The sequence below is a fragment of the Xenia sp. Carnegie-2017 genome, unplaced genomic scaffold, assembly GCF_021976095.1.
Source record: "Xenia sp. Carnegie-2017 unplaced genomic scaffold, XeniaSp_v1 HiC_scaffold_16, whole genome shotgun sequence".
Classification (NCBI taxonomy): Eukaryota; Metazoa; Cnidaria; class Anthozoa; order Malacalcyonacea; family Xeniidae; genus Xenia; species Xenia sp. Carnegie-2017.
The window spans coordinates 11,429,573-11,447,746 of NW_025813469.1; the positions used below are offsets into that span (position 1 = coordinate 11,429,573).

The following is an 18,174-nucleotide window of genomic DNA, read 5'->3' on the forward strand; positions in this document are numbered from 1 at the left end:
TTAAAAAAATATAGAACATGAGTAAATAAGTGGAACTGGCTACTCTCTATGTCGTACATCTAGCAGGGATATTTGAGGGGTATCGGGGTTAGGAGGGGTGTTAAGTGGGTGTGCACGTTTCATATTCTTGGTTGAAGGGGTGTGGAATGACTACCAATTTTCTGACAAATCCTAATAAACCGAACAACTAAGCGAAAGCAATTAAGATAAGAGTTAAAGAGAGTGCACTTTCCAGAAAATCTCACAGTCACAATATAAAGGTATCTCATTTGAGAAAAACAGTTTGACATGCTACAACAACAAGGAGGATCCAAAATCTAATAATAACTAGAGCACACCCTCCCCTCTAATACAAAAACCATCGTGGATACATTCCATACCACCTTGGTGAATTGACTATGATAGTTCTTTCATACATGTCAGGGACTGTGAAAGTTCGATAATTGATGGAGGAGAGGGGTCTCTATCGTCACATTACGTTATCGTCACGTGACTGACTTTTGCCTAAGTCATATTTTTTTAATTTTGAGATTTTTGCTTAGAACTATTAATTTGTCGAGTGTTCTGCATTTATTGCCGAAGACAATTGACAAAATCAAAAAATGACTCCACATATTTTCAACATATGACGTTTATTGAAATGTTTGACTGTTTTTAAAGTTATGTTAATTCTTTTCTCTTTTTTTCAAAACTCTTAAAAATGACTTCACCATAAATGTTCGTAACGTGTCAATGTTCATGTTCTACTTCATTAATTTCCGTTATTTGAAATATATGAATAGTGAATGTATCCTTCCCTTACCCAGTTATTAATCTTTCTCCAATTCCTGCAGTGTCGCCTTCCATCTGCATGCCAGGTAAGATGAGAGTTAAAGAATGTGTGTCAACCAATACTAAATAAAGCTGTTATAGCAAATCTTGAAGAACTGCACTACAAATTTAAGATGTATAGGTGTATAGTTTGATGAAATGGTTTTAACGAATGTTAAAGGAAATGTTTAAAAGTAAAATTGCGTTTTCTCAATTTTACTTCACTTTCGGCGCGAAGTCACATACTTCTAAGTACGCCCAAAGACCCCATGAGGTCAAATATATTGCAAACGTTCTTAAAATCGATTTAACTATCCAAAGAAGTTATTTCACTGACCCTGATATTTCTGGCACTTTAAAAAATAAACGATGTTTTTCGTGTTTAGAAATGTTTACTTTGGCGTCAATCCAACTTTAATGGAAGGGGGAAATGATAGTCATATGTTTTGCTATGCGTGGCCAAGTTCTTTTGAAAGCAATTTCATATTCAAAAGAAATCAGCTTGTCATATTACGTATAGCAAATTAAATGAATATGGCCACCTCAATCAACGTTGGATCAACGCCAGTACATATACAAACTGATAAGTTTGGAAGAACTCGAAAGCTGATCAGTGCAAGCCTTAGACTGAGATTAAGGCATATGTAAATTTTCTTTGATTGATTAAATTGATTGAGCTCAGATCGATTTGCACAGGCTAATGCAAACTCAACTGCAGCCCAAATAGCGCACGTGTTTTGGTGTTTTTATTTTGAATTAAGAAAGAAAAGGTGTTTACTATGTTTTCATAGTCTGTATGCAAACCAAGGAGAACTTTGGGAGAACTCGAGAGCAGATCAGTGCAAACCAGAGACCAAGTTCTTGTAGAGTCTCCTCGGTTTGCATTGCATTACCCAGTACAAACTTTAGACTGAGGTCTTGGAGAGTTTCCTCGGTTTGCATTGCATTACCCAGTACAAACCTTAGACTGAGGTCTTGGAGAGTCTTCTAGGTTTGCATTGCATTACCCAGTGCAAACCTTAGACTGAGGTCTTGGAGAGTCTCCTAGGTTTGCATTACATTACCCAGTGCAAACACAGTAAACAACTTTACGAACAGTTTCTTTTTTGAAATGAAAACAAATAAACTTGAAACAAATGTTTCATTTTTTCCTATAACATGTATTCATGATTGATTTGCAAATTCTCTTTAATTTATTTAATTGACTGAGCCGAGATCGGTTCGTGCAGTTTAATGCAAACTCAACGATAGACCAATCAGCTCACGCGTTGTATTGTTGTTATTTATTTAGTATCTCGAGTTTCCATTTTTCCGTTGTGGTATTTGTGGATGCTGGAATGTCGGAATGGCAGATTCCAGATTTCAACAGCGAATAAATAGCACGAATATGTTTATATTTCCTTCAAATTCCCAGGCAAGTAAACATTACGTACAGTGTTCGGTACACTGACCGCTGATATTTACGTATTGTCTGGATGCGTGGTAGCTAATGTTAGAAATACGGCAGAACGTATAAGGTGCTTTACTAATGCTGTAGTTGTTTCAAGCTGGGACTGTATAAGTTTACTTCTATTGTTTTCTGTCTTTTGATAGCAGCATTGACCTGGGACCAAGCGTAGAATTCAAGCACAAATGCTTGTTGACCACTTATAATAACCCACCCAATTGGATTACTTGTGCAAATCTATAAATATTTTTATTTGCAACCTATTAACCTTATTCTGCATTGAATTTCTTAAAGCACCAAACTTCTCTCTTTGGCGATATTAAGATCTTATCAGTTGAAAAATTTCGAGACTTCTGCGAAGTGGAAAGCTGTCAAACTTTGTTCTTGCGTAGTAATTTCCGTCCGAAATTTTCCCAATTTTAGGCGTTGTGACTTTTGATGTCATCTTCGTGACTTTTCACAACAAACCGTCTACTGCGAATTAGATAACATAGTCTTCAGAACATGTTTGTAAATGTAGATCGTGCCGGTTGGTATAGTCCTGAGAAGGACTGTTTTTGTTGTTGTTGACTGACGTTTCGACAACCTTAGCCGTAATCATCTTCAGAGTCAAAGACAGTCCTTCTCAGGACTATACCAACCTGGACGATCTACATTTACAAACATGTAACGATACTCCCGGGTTCAAACCATTTACTTTATAGTCTTCAGAAATCAAATTTTTATTTGTTGTTTTGCATCATCCGTCTTATCAATATACTGACTGACCTGTGATTTTAAACATATATTTTGAAATCCTTGAGCTACAGCTCATCCACGACGTCAGGAAATATAGTTAAAATCACGTGGACACACGCATACGCACCTATCTAAGTATATAGTTGATTGGTATGAACTTCATTTGCTGGTCGATTGGATTGTGCGATTTTTCAGTCATTCTTCAGCTTGTTTCGCTAATTGAATTTTCAAACTTATTACCATTACTTCAATGGCCGTTTTCACCCTTGGCGTGCCCCCCCCCCCCCTTTACTGTTCCTATAATCAAAGTAGCCACTACACAACCATTGACAACAATATATCGTGTTCAAAAAGAAAATCGCTTTAATGTAAATCCTTGACAACAAGACGATAACTGTTTGTTCACACTATAGTTTTTAATAGGTTTTATAAAAATTCGTTTATTTCCCATTAAGTCATTGGATGTTCACCCCATGATACACGAATCAAAATTAATTGTAAGGTTATGGAGAGATAAAAGCTAAGGACCTTTGGTTTTCTGGGTGGTTTGAGAGTCTATTGGCTGGCTTTTCAAAAAAAAGAGGACTTACCCCTTGCTTTATATGTTTTATGTTTACACTTACTTAAAAACTTAATTAAGTATTTAATTCGAAACATCTTATTATAAGCTTTGCTCTTTTAGCATTCCCGGCGTTTCTTGCTGTCTTGCATTCGTGGAAAAACTTTTCCATTCTCGTTGTTTTAAGGAAGAAGTTTTAAAACTAGGTTTGTCTGTTTTTGTCGACGCACGAAACGCAGACGACAACAAAGACTCTGAAGATCATCCTGGAAGCTCTAGTTTTTTTCGAGTTAGGTTAAGTTTGAAACAAGAAAAGTTTGGAGATTTACTCAGCTTCATCAGTGAATTTGCAAAATAAAATAGCCTTTTAAAAACACGGGCGCTAATTGGTTGAATGCTCTACATAAGCAATGTGTCATTAAGATCGACAAATTTGTTTTTTTAATATTCTTTTTAAAAGACCATTTTATAAAGGAAATAGAAAACACGTTTATTTGTTCCTATTGAGTTACAGAAACACATAAAATGTTTTCTTAATTAAACGTTGTATCAAGCAGAAAAAGACCTTTACAAATTAACGTTGTATTAATTTCAATGCCTAATTTTCTGTTACAAGTTAACTTCCCAGGAGCAGAAAATCATTTGTACTAGCAAAAAAGATATGTAATATATGCACGTAGCTGACAATACCTCCCCTTTCTTCCGGATTTGCAAAGTGATAGGCATTAAAATTTTCATCACGTCTATTACTAAAGGTCTTTATTTTTGATACACTTTGTGGAGTGTAAAGTACATCAGTTGCCAGACCTTTTATGACGTAATTAGTCAAATTTGTCAGATCGACAGAATATGATACAAATAGAAATCGACAGAATATGATTAAAAACGGGCAAATGGCAAAATTATGCAACTTTCACTGTACTTATACTCAGTACTTTACAAATAAGCGAAACAAAGAACTGGGTAGTAGACACAGGTTTGCAATCGTGCTGAATACATAATGGAAGTTGGCTTACGTAAGCATCAAATAATACACAGCAATTTAACCATTGATCAAGTAAAATAAGAAAACATTGTAGCAAAATTTGAAAAGACCAAATAGGGCCAAATTTACTTTGGTTGGGCGATGATTATTTTCCCAGCCAGAGTTCGAGGATGTTGCGGTAGGTGGGTAGAAAGACTGGTGTCGTCCTTTTCCGAAAAGATTCATGAAAATGTCTGTTTTCAGTTCAAGTTGCTGTCATCTTTTGATGATGTGCTTTCTTCCATTTCAATGGATCAAATTCCCACGACCTTCGTCGGAAGCTTTGAGTACGATCACGATGCTTGGCTGCAGTTTCGATTGGTGAGAATTTTATCACGTTGTACGATTTTGTAATTTGATACATACCGTTAACATTGTCACGTTTCTGTAACAATTTGTAATAGATTTTTAGCCATGTGTATCACATTTTACATTGTACATTTTTTTCCATTTTAAAATTTGACACGCGCCGGTAACTTTATACATTTTTACACGTGTTAATTACTTTGTACACTTTGACACATTTCTAGTCTTTGCTGAAGATTCGTACATTCAGTAAATTGGACTATAAGATGTTCAGCTATGACACAATTCATGTGATATGTTTTTCACGAACCTTCCTTGTGCGTGTTTGTATATTAGTTTGCCTTGATTACGTGCAATCAAATCTCTCGAAGGATCGAATTAAGCTTTATTTTAATTGGATTTGAAGATTAGTCGACATAGATTTTGTCTATTGAGTTTATTCTTTTAAACCGTTGTAGCTTCATAGAACAATCCTATGTTCATCTATCATCATCATCATCTTGCGGCCTCAGCCGAGGTTGAACTCACCACATCTTTCCAGTATTCTCTATCTTTCATAGCTGCTAACAGATTTTCCTTAGGCATTGTTGTGTCTCTATTATAAACTTTGAATAGGGGAACGTTTTCTAATGTAAACTTAAAAGGGGGAATTGTCTCTAATATAAACTTGGAATAGGGGAGTGTCTCTGAATATTTATCTTTGAAACCTGTATTTTTAGAAACAAGAACCCCTCATGAAGGGTTGTCGAAGTGCAACAAAGCTGGCTTTGACGGCAATAGATGAATTTGGAATAGGAAAATTTGGTAAAACGGTAGAAGAATGTCTAAGATTGCTCGAAGAACACGATAAAAAAGTGAGCGCCCTCTATTCAGACAGCCGCATGTCTGTGTTTCAAGTTGAAGATGAACAACATGTGTCGGACATGCAGCAGACAGATAACTCGAACAAAACACAAGACTGGAAATATACCTTGGAAATTGTCTCGAAATTATACTTCAAAACGAATCAAGTGTTCTCCAAGCTGGAAGTTTTGTAAAGAAAACGAAAACGAGAGCTCGAGGATTGTCTAAAGTTGAAATGCTTTCAAGAGGAATACGCTAAGGTATGGAATTATTAAGATGTTTGCCCAGTTTTGAAGTGAAGTGTTATGAAGGCAGTGATTTCGATTTTGATGAAAAAGACTTGATAAACAACTGGACAAATCCATACACTGCAGTTTAAAAATTCTAAACAAAAACTAATGCTATAAATATTCTTGTACCTCAGTCTTTAGTAAAATACTAAAGTCATTTATTTCTTGGATAGTTAAAAATAATAATCAAAGGCTATAAGAACATTGAAGGTTTACATATTTAACTTTAAATATTCACTGTTCAACTTAATATTAAAAAGTTTTGCTGAGTTATAATGATCTGATTAATAACAGAATATTTTGTACTTATACATAATTTGTCCAAAAGGTAAAACTCAGTGTGCAAATTCACCGTGTGCAATGTGCAATTTGCACATCGTTTTGGCTAAAATCAAAACAAATGCACATCACTTTTTCAAATGATATGCAAAAAACGTCTTTATTGATTACATAAATTGAAGAAAGTTTTCAAGCTTAATCTCTACAGATCTTTACTTTATTAATGAGTGCGATGCACGTCGTTAAAATCTTAGGCCATTTTGACACAATGTCATCAAATTCACAGACGTTGTCACTTTTAGACTGGGAAGTCTGTCAAGAATCAACACATGGTGCTTAAATGCTTATGACAATAGGGGTGTAATACATTATTGTCAATTTTTACATTTGCGTCGTTTTGTACAGCATTACGTACTTTTTTTGACATCATAGCTATTTTGAGTATTTTCAATAAAATCAAGAAACATTTTCATTTTGATTCTTAAAAGAAGACCAAAAAACTTAAATATGCCAAATTTGAAAAATAGCCCAAAGGTAATTTTAATTTTAAATAAACCTAATGTGAGAAAAAAGAAGCCAAATTTGGCTCAAAATATTAATCCAAACTGGCAACCTGAATCACCATTACTTTTTGCTTTTATATATTGTTTGTAATATTACATAAATATGAAGTTTTTTAGCTTAAATAAACATCAAGGTTGTTACTGTTAATAATCAGAAAGCAAAAGTATATTTAGTGTTTCTCTTTTCACTTTTGTCTTTCTTGATATCTTTGTCAAAAGGTTGTAGCTACCAGAAAAGTTAATACAGAAAAAAAATGGATAGAAACATTAAATGCTGACTCGCTTGAGTACTAGGATGATGGCCACGAGGTGAATATATAGTGCTGTAAAGTTTGCACAAAAAAGGAGAGAATAACAGGCGCAAAAAATTTTTCTCATACATTTGTAACTGGATCGGCGGTTGTAAAGAAAAACAATGTCGTAAATCATATGAATTTTTGCACGTTTAAAAATATTAATTTAGCAATTAGCGCTGTGTAATAATTAACCAAATATCAATTTGATTATGCCTCTAATGAAACATTTTTGTCGAAAAAATTGCACGTTTTTTTTTGCACACTGGTAAAACTTCAGCAATAGCTTTATATCGTGATTCATTCATTGAAGGAAGATATGTCCATGAAGAACTACTTCCCATTTCAAAACACTCCACTGATTTAAGATATTTACGTTCATCAATCTCACCTCCCATGACAACAATTGTATCACCAGTTATAACTGCACAATAATTGGATCTCTTTTCCAACATGGATGGTAAGACTGTAATCTTTCCTGTATTACAGTTATACATGATAACACTGTTCAAACTTTTTCTTCCATCATAACCTCCAAGAAGAACAACTTGATCTCTCCATTGAACTGTTGCCATTTTAGTCAATGGATAAGGTAATGGAGGCATTTCCTTAAATGTAAGAGTCCTTGGATCAAACTTCAAAACACTGGACAAAACTTTGCAATCTTTTCCCTTTTTTCCCTCTCCTCCAAAAATAAGAACTTTATCATCAACAACAACAGCTCCATGGCTCCAACGTGGTTCAGGCATATGACACAACTCTTTTAAAACATGAGATGTTGTACCAGTAATCTTTATTTCACTGATCAAATCTGAAGAATAAAGGTAAGATTTTCGTCCTCCAATGAGAAAGATTTGTTGTTTATAAACAACAGTTTGATGACACATATATGCACTACAATGATCTGTGGAAAGTTTTCTCCATGTCAAAGGTGACTGTTGTATATTCAACGCCTCCATTGACCATGTAAACCCTCCTCCAGCAACAAATAAATTATCATTATAAATAAATGATGAAGCCTCACTGTGTTTATTTTCCATTGATGCAATCTCAAACCATTTCTTCTCCTTCCATGAAAATATTTCAGCACTCTTTGAGGAACCATGCGAGTCACCTCCAGCAATCAAAATATCTTCATTTTTAGTCATTTTTCCCAATATTTGAAACATCATGACTTTCATTTCTTTAATTTCTTTGGTCACTGTAGAAAGATTTTGTTGAATATGTCTTATTTCTTTCCTTGATTCCATCATTTCTTTCTGTATTTTCGTAGACAGACCACATACATCAAAAAGTTTTTTATCCATTTCAGCTTTAACTTGTTCCATTTTTCCATTTATTTTATCAATTGGTATTTTTACTTGATTCTCAAAACTTTGTTGAAACATTTCTTTTATCTCCGCAAAATCGTGAGAAGGAATCTTTCTGTATTCACATAACTCAGTTTCATGTTTAATCTTGTCTTGTTTGTTTACTTCCAGACCACAACCTTCATTAGAACACAAAACTGGAGCAAAGCCACAATTTTCAACATGTCTTTCTAAATCTTCAACATTTATAAATTCTTTGCAACCACGAATAGCGTAGTCGCAGTTGATCTTTAACTTAGAAATCATATTATTTATAACACGCACTGGATGAAGCGTAGCTACAGTTAAACGGTCTTGACATTGAGGACATCTTTGTGCATTAACTCGTAGATGTTCTTCAATACATCCACGACAAAAACTGTGTTGATTATGGCACATTCTGGCATCTTTCATAACATTAAGACAAATTGCACAGCGAAAATTTTCATCAACAGCATTCTTAAATCTCGATTCATCATAGCCACATTCAAAATCATTAGGACGGTAAGCCATTTCATTCGTCTTCCCGTATAATTCAGTGTTAAGATTAATTTAAAAAGTGACGAAATTATTTGTTTATCTCTACAAGGTAAAGCTAGAATATACGTTGAAATTTGCAGTCGACGTTTGATAAACACGGAAGTTGAGAGCGAAGAATAACAACGCCTAGTTTTAGAAATTGTCGAAAACGCTCGGAATTACTCGGAAATTACTCTCTTAAAAACCTCGTTGTTTTAAAAGAATTGTCAAGCTACGAAGATTGCCCTTTCATTGAACTATGATTTATCTATACTTTCTTTATGAATATGAAGAAAATACAAAAATTCATAAATGTGAAAAGTTCACAAAAAATTCACAAACTTTTAATGTTCATGAAATGTAAATGAAAAGAACAAAAAGTTCACAAATCTGTAAACTTTGTTCACGATCTGGCAACACCAGTGAACTCCATATATATATATATCTGGAATGATAACGACAATACATTTTATAGATATAAAATTGAAGCTAAAGTCCTAGTCTCTTGCGCGGTTTGTACGTCAGTTCCAGTCCTTCAAAGTCGAATATTCACGCGGTTTGTACGTCAGTTTCATTCCCCTGAGTGCCAAACATACACGGCCAATATAAATTTGAATACAAATTGCAAAAGCATAAACATATAAACAACATCACGACTAACAACACACGAGGCCAACTCTTCGCAAAAGGTTATTTTTTACAGCTGAAACTTTACTACAGTGATTTCGTTGTAACTTACAACTTGTTACGAGGAAAAGCCAACTGAAAATTACACTGTATGCTAAAAAGACAACACAATAAGAAAATATGACGAGAAAATATTCAAGCAAAAATTCAAGGTAAATTTTCAAACGGTGTCAAACAGTGTTTGTCTTTTTTGTCTTTTAAGTGGATTTAAAGATCTGTTTTTCCGAAAAAAAAGAAAACTTGAACATCCAGTTTCATAAAAAATATTGAGTCTATAACTCGCATTTTTACTTTTTACAAAGCGATTGTCATTTTCATCGATTTTGATAGTGTTTCAAGTACTAAATGGTTGTCATCTCGATATCAATAATTGAATATCCTTAAAGACTTTGATATATTTTAAAGGAAAACCGCAGCGTAATAGCAGATCGGCTAAGTTCACCTGACCTTGCTTTTCGATTTATCACTTTGATTCACTTTCCGTGAACCTTTTCATTCCAAAAATTTCTTTTTTTTTACGCTCTGATCATGATCCGAACTCTACCATTACCAAGGGAAAAATGATTAAAAAAAATTAAACTGAACACGCGAGAGACTAGAGCCTGACGTATAATGACGAATGATGACGACAAATGTTTTTTTGGCTTCAATTTTTGGCTTCGGTTATCATTCCAGTCATTCAAATGTCGAGTTCACTGGGCAACACTGGTTTAATCTGTGAAAGCGAATGCATCGCGCATTTCAAGTGATTGAAAATAGTCAATTTTATTTCCTACTCTTATAGTTCGATGTTGTGTTGTCATTTTGACGTTAGGTAAGTTTGAAAGATAATATTTGCTGTTATTTACTTTCTACCTTTCATTCAACACACCAACAAAGTAAGCCTAGGTAAATGTAAACAATGCGAATAAAAGTGTTGAATTTGACTAAATTCAAGTACAGTTCATCGTATTAAGTATAAGTTTCTCGCACTACCATTCCACAAACATGATAAAATCAACAATTATATAACAAAAAACCCGAATGAAGTGCTTTTACTGACAAGTGGGCAGAAAATTTAAAAAAGAAAAGGACTTTGTGTTGTTTCATGCTCACTTGAGCATTTGCTCTTTAAAGTAACCTACGTTTGAAAACATCACAAATTGTGCGGTTTCACTGTTTTCGATTACACAAAGATTAAATTTTTGCAATTAATCTTATGTGAACCAAACTTTCTTTTAAATTTTTAATTAATATATTCTCTCTGGCTATTCCACCCTTTCTGCGAGTAAACAAGAAATTTACATTTCCTTTTTTTGGCCAAACTTGGCAGTTGGCACATTTGTCAAATAAGATATCGTGAGAATGGATGCTCACGAGACTACACTGACCTTTTCATATAGCTGGATTGTGTAGTCATTGGCGTCAAATTTATTGATGTTATAGGCTATCGGTATTCGACACGATTTTTGGAATGTATGGTTTAAATGTTCATTTAGGTATTAGAGTGGCTACAGGATGTCGGTATGCCTTCTTTGGAAAAACTTTGGAGATTGCAGAGTCGTATGGACAGGTGCTCAGTTACCATGGTAACTTCGAGAAATTCCTGGCTCCTGCTAAGGTATTACGGTATGGATTAGGAAGTAAAAACTAAAGTAAATTGTATCAATTTGTCACAGGCACAGACAAGATCACCAGTGGTTTATAACCTTTACTTAACCCTCCCCTTCTTTGTTAACCCTTTCTTTACAAGGAAACAGGTCCACCTGTAGAGAATATAAAACTTTGAGCTTGGCGTTGACGAATTCCTGACTGCACAACTTTTTTTAAATATTTTAAGTATTTGTCCCAAAACTGTAGAACTTCATTGACGACTGTACAAATTTATTCCACTTGGTACATAATTCTTTCATGTAATACATCTTTATCCCAGATTGTACAACTTTATCCATACTGTACAATTTTCAGACATTTCGCGTTTCCTCAAATTTTACATCAATTATTTCTTTTTAGAGTTATTTACTCCCAGTGGCGTAGCTAGCGGTCCCGCTACTCCCGCCCGGCGGGAGTAGAAATTTCCCAAAAAAATAATAAATATTCTATTTGGACATAAGATATACATTATTTCACGAACAATTTGTAATATTATGTTTTATTCGTTCATATTTACGCTTTTATTAGGTGGTTCGTAATCGTAATACAGCAAAATCTCAAGATTTGTTATGTAACCTAGCAACCGCCTTTTCTCGCACATTGCATACTCGCGCGATTCTCCACGTATTTCGCCCATCTTCAGAAGGCGGAACATACAATATAATTCTATACAAGAAGTTTTGAATTCTGGTTGGCTAAGGGACTTGACGCATGCTCAATCTGCTGTTTTTATAGTCGAACTCCGCTATTTTAAATTGGCGGAGGTTGTAATTATTCGTGATTAGTGATTATCGAGTTACGTGTCATTGTCGGTATTAATTTTCCATTGTGTTTACTCTCAAATTGCTATTTTGTATTTGTGTATGACACAATGGCTTCAAGTGCGACTGCGATTTGCTCAACTGATGATGATTTAGTAAATAGCTTATTAGCTAAACCGTTCTCTGCTCGATCGTCGGTCGAACAGAATGTTATCGTTCATGTGGCAGTACAACCTTGCAGAAAGTGTTTTGTTGGCCATGTCTAATGTTTTCCCCAAAAACATCGCCATTGTGGACTAAGAATGGCTACAACGATATGCGGAGTATTATGTCTGATGCTAAGAAGCATGAAAAATCTAAATCGCATTTGACTGCATTTAAGACATGGAAAACGTATGGAGCTAGTGAACGAATTGATTGTCTTATGACCCTCGCTAGAAGAAATGAGATTCAGCGTCACAATGAGGAGGTAAGACAAAATCGAGAAATTTTAAAAACTGTTACTGAGGCCGTGCTGTATTTGTCAAAGCAAGAGTTGCCATTTAGAGGTCACAATGAGTCCGAAGGTAGCTTGAACAAAGGTAATTATAGAGAGTTGCTCGAATGTTTTGCTAAGTTTGATTCTGTATTTGAGCGTCGACTGCACAGTAGACTAGCAGAATCTGATATAGTTGGTGACAGAAGATTTACTGGAGTCTCCCAGAAATTCAAAATGGTCTTATCAGCTGTCTTGATTCAATTATTGAAGATGAAATCAGAAAGGAAATAAATGATTGCACATTTATGAGTATTCAGGTTGATGAAGCATCTGATGTCTCCACCAAAGAGCAGCTAAGTGTTATTGCTCGGTTTGACAAAGCAAGTGAAATTATGGAGAGGCAATTAGGATTTGTGGATGTAAGTATGAACAGAAATGCCACAGAAATATCACAAGTTGTCAAAGATAAACTTGGTGAGTATTCTAATATAAAAGAAAAACTGGTTTTACAAACATATGATGGTGCTTCTGTCATGTCTGGCCATATCAATGGTGTTCAAGCATTTGTTTGACAAGATTATCCTTTTGCTCATTTTGTTCATTGTGCAGCTCATAGATTGAACCTGGTCCTATGCCAGTCAGCCTCATCAATTTCTCCTGTTAAAATCTTTTTTATTAATATAGCTACATTCAGCACATTTACAAGCAATGCCCCAAAAAGAAAAGCTTTTCTCACATCTAACAACCTTGAGTTTCCTGCCCCTGGTGAAACAAGATGGTATTATTGCTCTAGATTAATCAATGTATTGCACAAAAACTATGAAAAACTTTTAGATATTTTTGAGGGGGTACTTGAACAACCAGCTGGGTGGGATGATGAGTCATTAAGTAAAATAAGTGGCTTACTGCATTATCTTGATAGCTTTTGTTTTCTAGTGTGTGTTTTTACAGGATTTTAGAACAGTCCACAATTTTGTATTCCATTCTTCAAAATAGGGAAACCCATTTTAACTATGGCATAAGCAAGATTGACAATTTCAAGCAGTTTATTGTGTCACTTCACAGATCAAGCTTTCACCGAGTTTTACCAAACTGCACTAGAAAAGTAGGCCCACCAGCAACCAGAGCAGATAGTAGATACAATTACAAACAGATTTATTTTGAGATTATTGATTCCATTAAAGGCATGTTAAGTGAACGATTTCAAGATATTAATCAGTTCGAGTTTTAGACCTTGTAAATCCTAAACTATTTACTACATGGAAGGGCATAGTTCCACAGGAGAAGATCAATCTTCTCAAAGATAAGTATAGTCCTTTTTTGACATCCAAACTTTGAGAGTCAACTTTCCTTCATTTACAACGACAAGGACTTTCACAAAGAGTGCAGTAATGAGGTTCTTAAATACATCTTCAAATTTAATCTCCAGTCGAGTTTAGGTCAAGTGGTAAATTTGTTAAAATTGAATGGTGTGTTGGCAAGTGCTTCAGTAGAGGTCGTTTTCTTGCTTAAAAGGGTAAAAGCTATTTAAGAAATAGAATGGGTCAAGGTCTTTAGCTTTTGTGTAGAATATCTATTCACAAAGATATCATTGAAAAGAAAGAGGAATCAGAGGTGTTGCATAACGAGGTGGTTGAAAATTTGTAGAAAAACCCAGGAGGCTGGCCTTTCTTTATAAATGATGAGTATAGTATGTGTTTTGATATTTGTTCTATAATACATGGTACTTCATTGAGAAAATTAAGCATAACTTTAAAGAATAAAGCATCCCTGTCTACTTGCCCCAATCTAAACAAGTTTAAACTAACAAGTAGAATGCTAAGAAAATCTCTCTCATGCACTTTAGAAGTGTCGTATACTATAATATTTTTTGTGCTAATACAAATTTCTTCTGTTTATGCATGGGCAGTGATGAGTAAATTATGTTTTAGTGGACAATTGTCTCCTGCGTAACGTTTCTCTGAGCCACCTTTAGTACCTTTTTAACTAGTTGCAGTTTCAACGATTGCCACATTAAGAATGCAGCTAACAAAAATGGGTTTGCATGCCCCCGGACCCCATATAGCTAAAGGTGGCTCAGAGAAACGTTACGCAGGAGACAATTGTCCCCTAAAACATAATTTACTCATCACTGCCCCTGCATAAACAGAAGAAGTATAGCACAAAAAATAATATAGTATACGACTTCTAAAGTGCATGAGAGATTTTCTTAGCATTCTACTTGTTAGTTTAAACTTGTTTAGATTTAGACAGGGATAAAGTTATGCTTAATTTTCTCAATGAAGATGTATTATACGAACAAATATCAAAACACATACTATACCCATCATTTATAAAGAAAGGCCAGCCTCCTGGTTTTTCTACAAATTTTCAACCACCTCGTTCAACACCTCTGATTCTCTTTCTTTTCAATGATATCTTTGTGAATAGATATTCTACACAGAGCTAAGCCGACCTTGACCCATTCTATTTCAAATAGCTTTTACCCTTTTAAGCAAGACTTCTACTGAAGCACTTGCCACTGCCAACACACCATTCAATTTTTAAATTACCACTTGACCTAAACTCGACTGGAGATTGAATTTGAAGATGTATTTAACCTCATTACTGCTCTTTTGAAAGTCTGTCGTAAATGAAGGAAAGTTGACTCTCCAAAGTTATACTCTTTGAGAAGATGATCTTTCCTGTGAAATAGTTGGTTTAGGGTCTAAACTCGAACTGATTAATATCTTGAAATCGTTCACTTAACATGCCTTTAATGGAATCAATAATCTGCGTAATTAGCATTACCTCTCTGATCATTTCATGAATCTCCATACACGTGACCAGAGCGACACGTCTATCCTCTAGTGCTGTAGTGAATTCATCCAGTCTTGTCTTCAGTACCTTTGACATTTCCTTTGCACCAATGCAATCATCATTTCCCTTTTGTTAGCTATATTGCTACCATCCTTTAGTAAATATTGAGCTTGGAGTGAACAGTCTATCTGCGTAACGTTTCTCTGAGCCACCTTTAGCTATATGGTGCTAAAGGTGGCTAACCCATTTTTTAGCTTTATTTTATACAGCTAACAAAAATGGGTTTTTAAAAATTATTGCACAACAAATAATTCGCCCTCGAAATCGCAGGAAATGCTGTTTCCAAGGCTCTGGATTTCAAAATTTTCCGGGGGAGCATACCCCCGGACCCCCTTAGTGCGGCGGGATTGGCGGGAGTGACTATTTTTCCTAGCTACGCCACTGTTTACTCCAAGCTCAATATTTACTAAAGGATGGTAGCAATATAGCTCAGTGGAGAACTGATGATTGCATTGGTGCAAAGGAAATGTCAAAGGTACTGAAGACAAGACTGGATGAATTCACTACAGCACTAGAGGATAGACGTGTCGCTCTGGTCACGTGTATGGAGATTCATGAAATGATCAGAGAGGTAATGCTAATTATTGGTCTGACTGTTTATATCACGTGGTTTCTCTTTTGTGTAAATTATTGGTCTGAATGATTGTATCACGTGGTTTCTTGTTCGTGTAAACGATTGGTCTGACCTGTTACATTTCGTGTTTTATCAATCAATGGATAATCCACTTAGATGAAGCAAGAAAGAGAAGGGAAAAAACTTAAACTCGAGAATTTGAAGACAACAATTTGTAAATCATCATGATACACATTGACGTAGCCAGCCTGAATTTATACCACTGTGTTACAAATATTTTTATGTTGACCTGTCGTGAGAACAATAGATTTCTAAAGAAATGAACAATGATTATCTTTAGAAACTTACGTAGCAGGAGTAAGTTTGCAGGCTGGCTAGGTTACTGATGACATTTCATAAACTTTCCTTCTTTCTTATCGTTGGTTTACTTCTTTTGAAGAGACTAGTGGAACTTTGGATCTTCTCAATAACTGTGTGGTATAGTTAAGTTTTATTTCCATTAAAGACATCTCTTACGTCATTGCAGTGTTCTGAATGGAGAATTCAAGCATTGAAACACATGGCATTGATGAATATGGAAGCATGAAACTCCTCTAAAGGTGTAGCTTCACTGAAAGAAAACATGGAAGGATTTCTTCAAGAATTTCCCATGTGGTCGAATGAAAGATTAAATAACATAAATGAACTTTCTGGTAAATTGAAGAACGAAGATCTACAAAATCAGGCCGAGAAATCTGTTGCGGAGTACAAGGAAGTCGAGGAAAAGTTTTTAAAACGTCAGGAAACATTATAGAGGGCGGCCGTACGCGTACAGGTATGTTTTATGGAGATCTTTTAACCTAGCAAGTATGGTGGTGTTAGTGATTTTTAACTGCCGTCAATCGATATTTTTGTCACCACTTTATATACTCCTATGGAAATAACAGTTCATTACAAATATCGTTCTATGAACAAACTGTCTAGTACGTTGCTTTAAGGAAGTGATTATTGATTGTTAATGCTGTTTGATCATCCATGAAAATCCCCTTTATCCATAGGTCTCTGATGCATCCACAAACGGTACCAGCGAGGGATCGTCATCTACATCAACATCGAACTCCACCTCGTGTGCAAACGATGAGGAAGGAGACATGGACAGTGATGATGCTGATGATAAATTAGATCTTCCTGAAGATTTATCTCCTACCAAGAAAGCTGCTCGTTCTGACGTCAATGAAAAAGAACAACTGTTGTTTTATAACTTAAAAGATGTATGTTCATGATGACGTTAATTGAGCTTTTATCCACTTTGTTTTGTTCGCTGTTATTCTATTGTTTTTTTTCTTTTTCAACAATTATTCCTATGATATTTCCCTCCGCACACAACCAGTATTTCTGCCATATTTTCCTTTACATATAAGAAATCCTTAATGAAATCTTTTGAAAATACGTTATCAACTTGTTTGATCAATAAACGTTTGTTCTTTGCAACATGAATGCAAAAGAACTCCTTAGCTAGTGAATGAAAATGGTTTTGTTTTTAGATTGCTGGAGAACAAAATGAACAAATTCATCAAAAACTTTCAGAAAAAACCAAAGAGTAAGTTTGCAAGCTTTATTTTAAAATATGAACATCCATCTTTTGTCCATAAACATCCATATAAATTCCTCAAAGACTTAAGGCCATTATTGTTTTCTAGAAAGTTGTTATATATTAGGGATGAATAGGTCACTACCGAAAGAGATTATGTCAAATCATTGGATTACGTCATCCAGGTAATCTTGGAGTTAATTTTGTCAAGTGTTTACATTATTAGTAATTTCGTAGAATTGTTTCGTGTAGAATTATGTAAAGCAAATGGAGAGTGACGATCTACAGGCGTCATTACGGTAAAGGAAAAATTTGATATTTGAAAATATTGAACGATTGTATGACTTTCACCAAAGGTAATTTTTCTGTTTACAACATTTCTTTCTTGTAGACAGACATATATCTGTTGTTTAATCCCGAAAATACACAGCAGTCACCATCTTGCTCTATAGAACTTGCTCTATTTTCATCCGACCAGATCAAAAAAAGACGACTAGTCCCAGACCTCTCACTCTTCATACTTTCCAAATTTCATATGGCGCAAAACATTAGATGTAAAAAAGTCTTGAAACAAGAATAAAAATACCAAAATA

The 18,174-nt window shown here is 34.8% G+C and overlaps 1 protein-coding gene and 2 long non-coding RNA genes across 3 annotated transcripts; 2 read left to right on the forward strand and 1 right to left on the reverse strand.

The window, feature by feature from the left end:
* Window positions 1-6,153: 6,153 nt before the first annotated feature.
* On the reverse strand, window positions 6,154-9,180 carry LOC124437387 (spermatocyte protein spe-26-like). The gene is made up of 2 exons (XM_046987360.1): window positions 7,427-9,180; window positions 6,154-6,351 (listed from the first exon to the last, which is right to left on the reverse strand). Exons 1-2 carry the CDS (start codon window positions 9,012-9,014, stop codon window positions 6,302-6,304), a joined length of 1,638 nt encoding a protein of 545 aa, XP_046843316.1. The 5' UTR covers window positions 9,015-9,180; the 3' UTR covers window positions 6,154-6,301.
* A 7,123-nt stretch (window positions 9,181-16,303) lies between these two features.
* Window positions 16,304-17,559, forward strand: LOC124436654. Its single transcript, XR_006945417.1, has 3 exons — window positions 16,304-16,825; window positions 17,049-17,261; window positions 17,535-17,559. It is a non-coding gene; the product is annotated as an uncharacterized LOC124436654 (long non-coding RNA).
* On the forward strand, window positions 17,549-18,174 carry LOC124436653. Its single transcript, XR_006945416.1, has 4 exons — window positions 17,549-17,590; window positions 17,691-17,766; window positions 17,834-17,880; window positions 17,973-18,174. It is a non-coding gene; the product is annotated as an uncharacterized LOC124436653 (long non-coding RNA).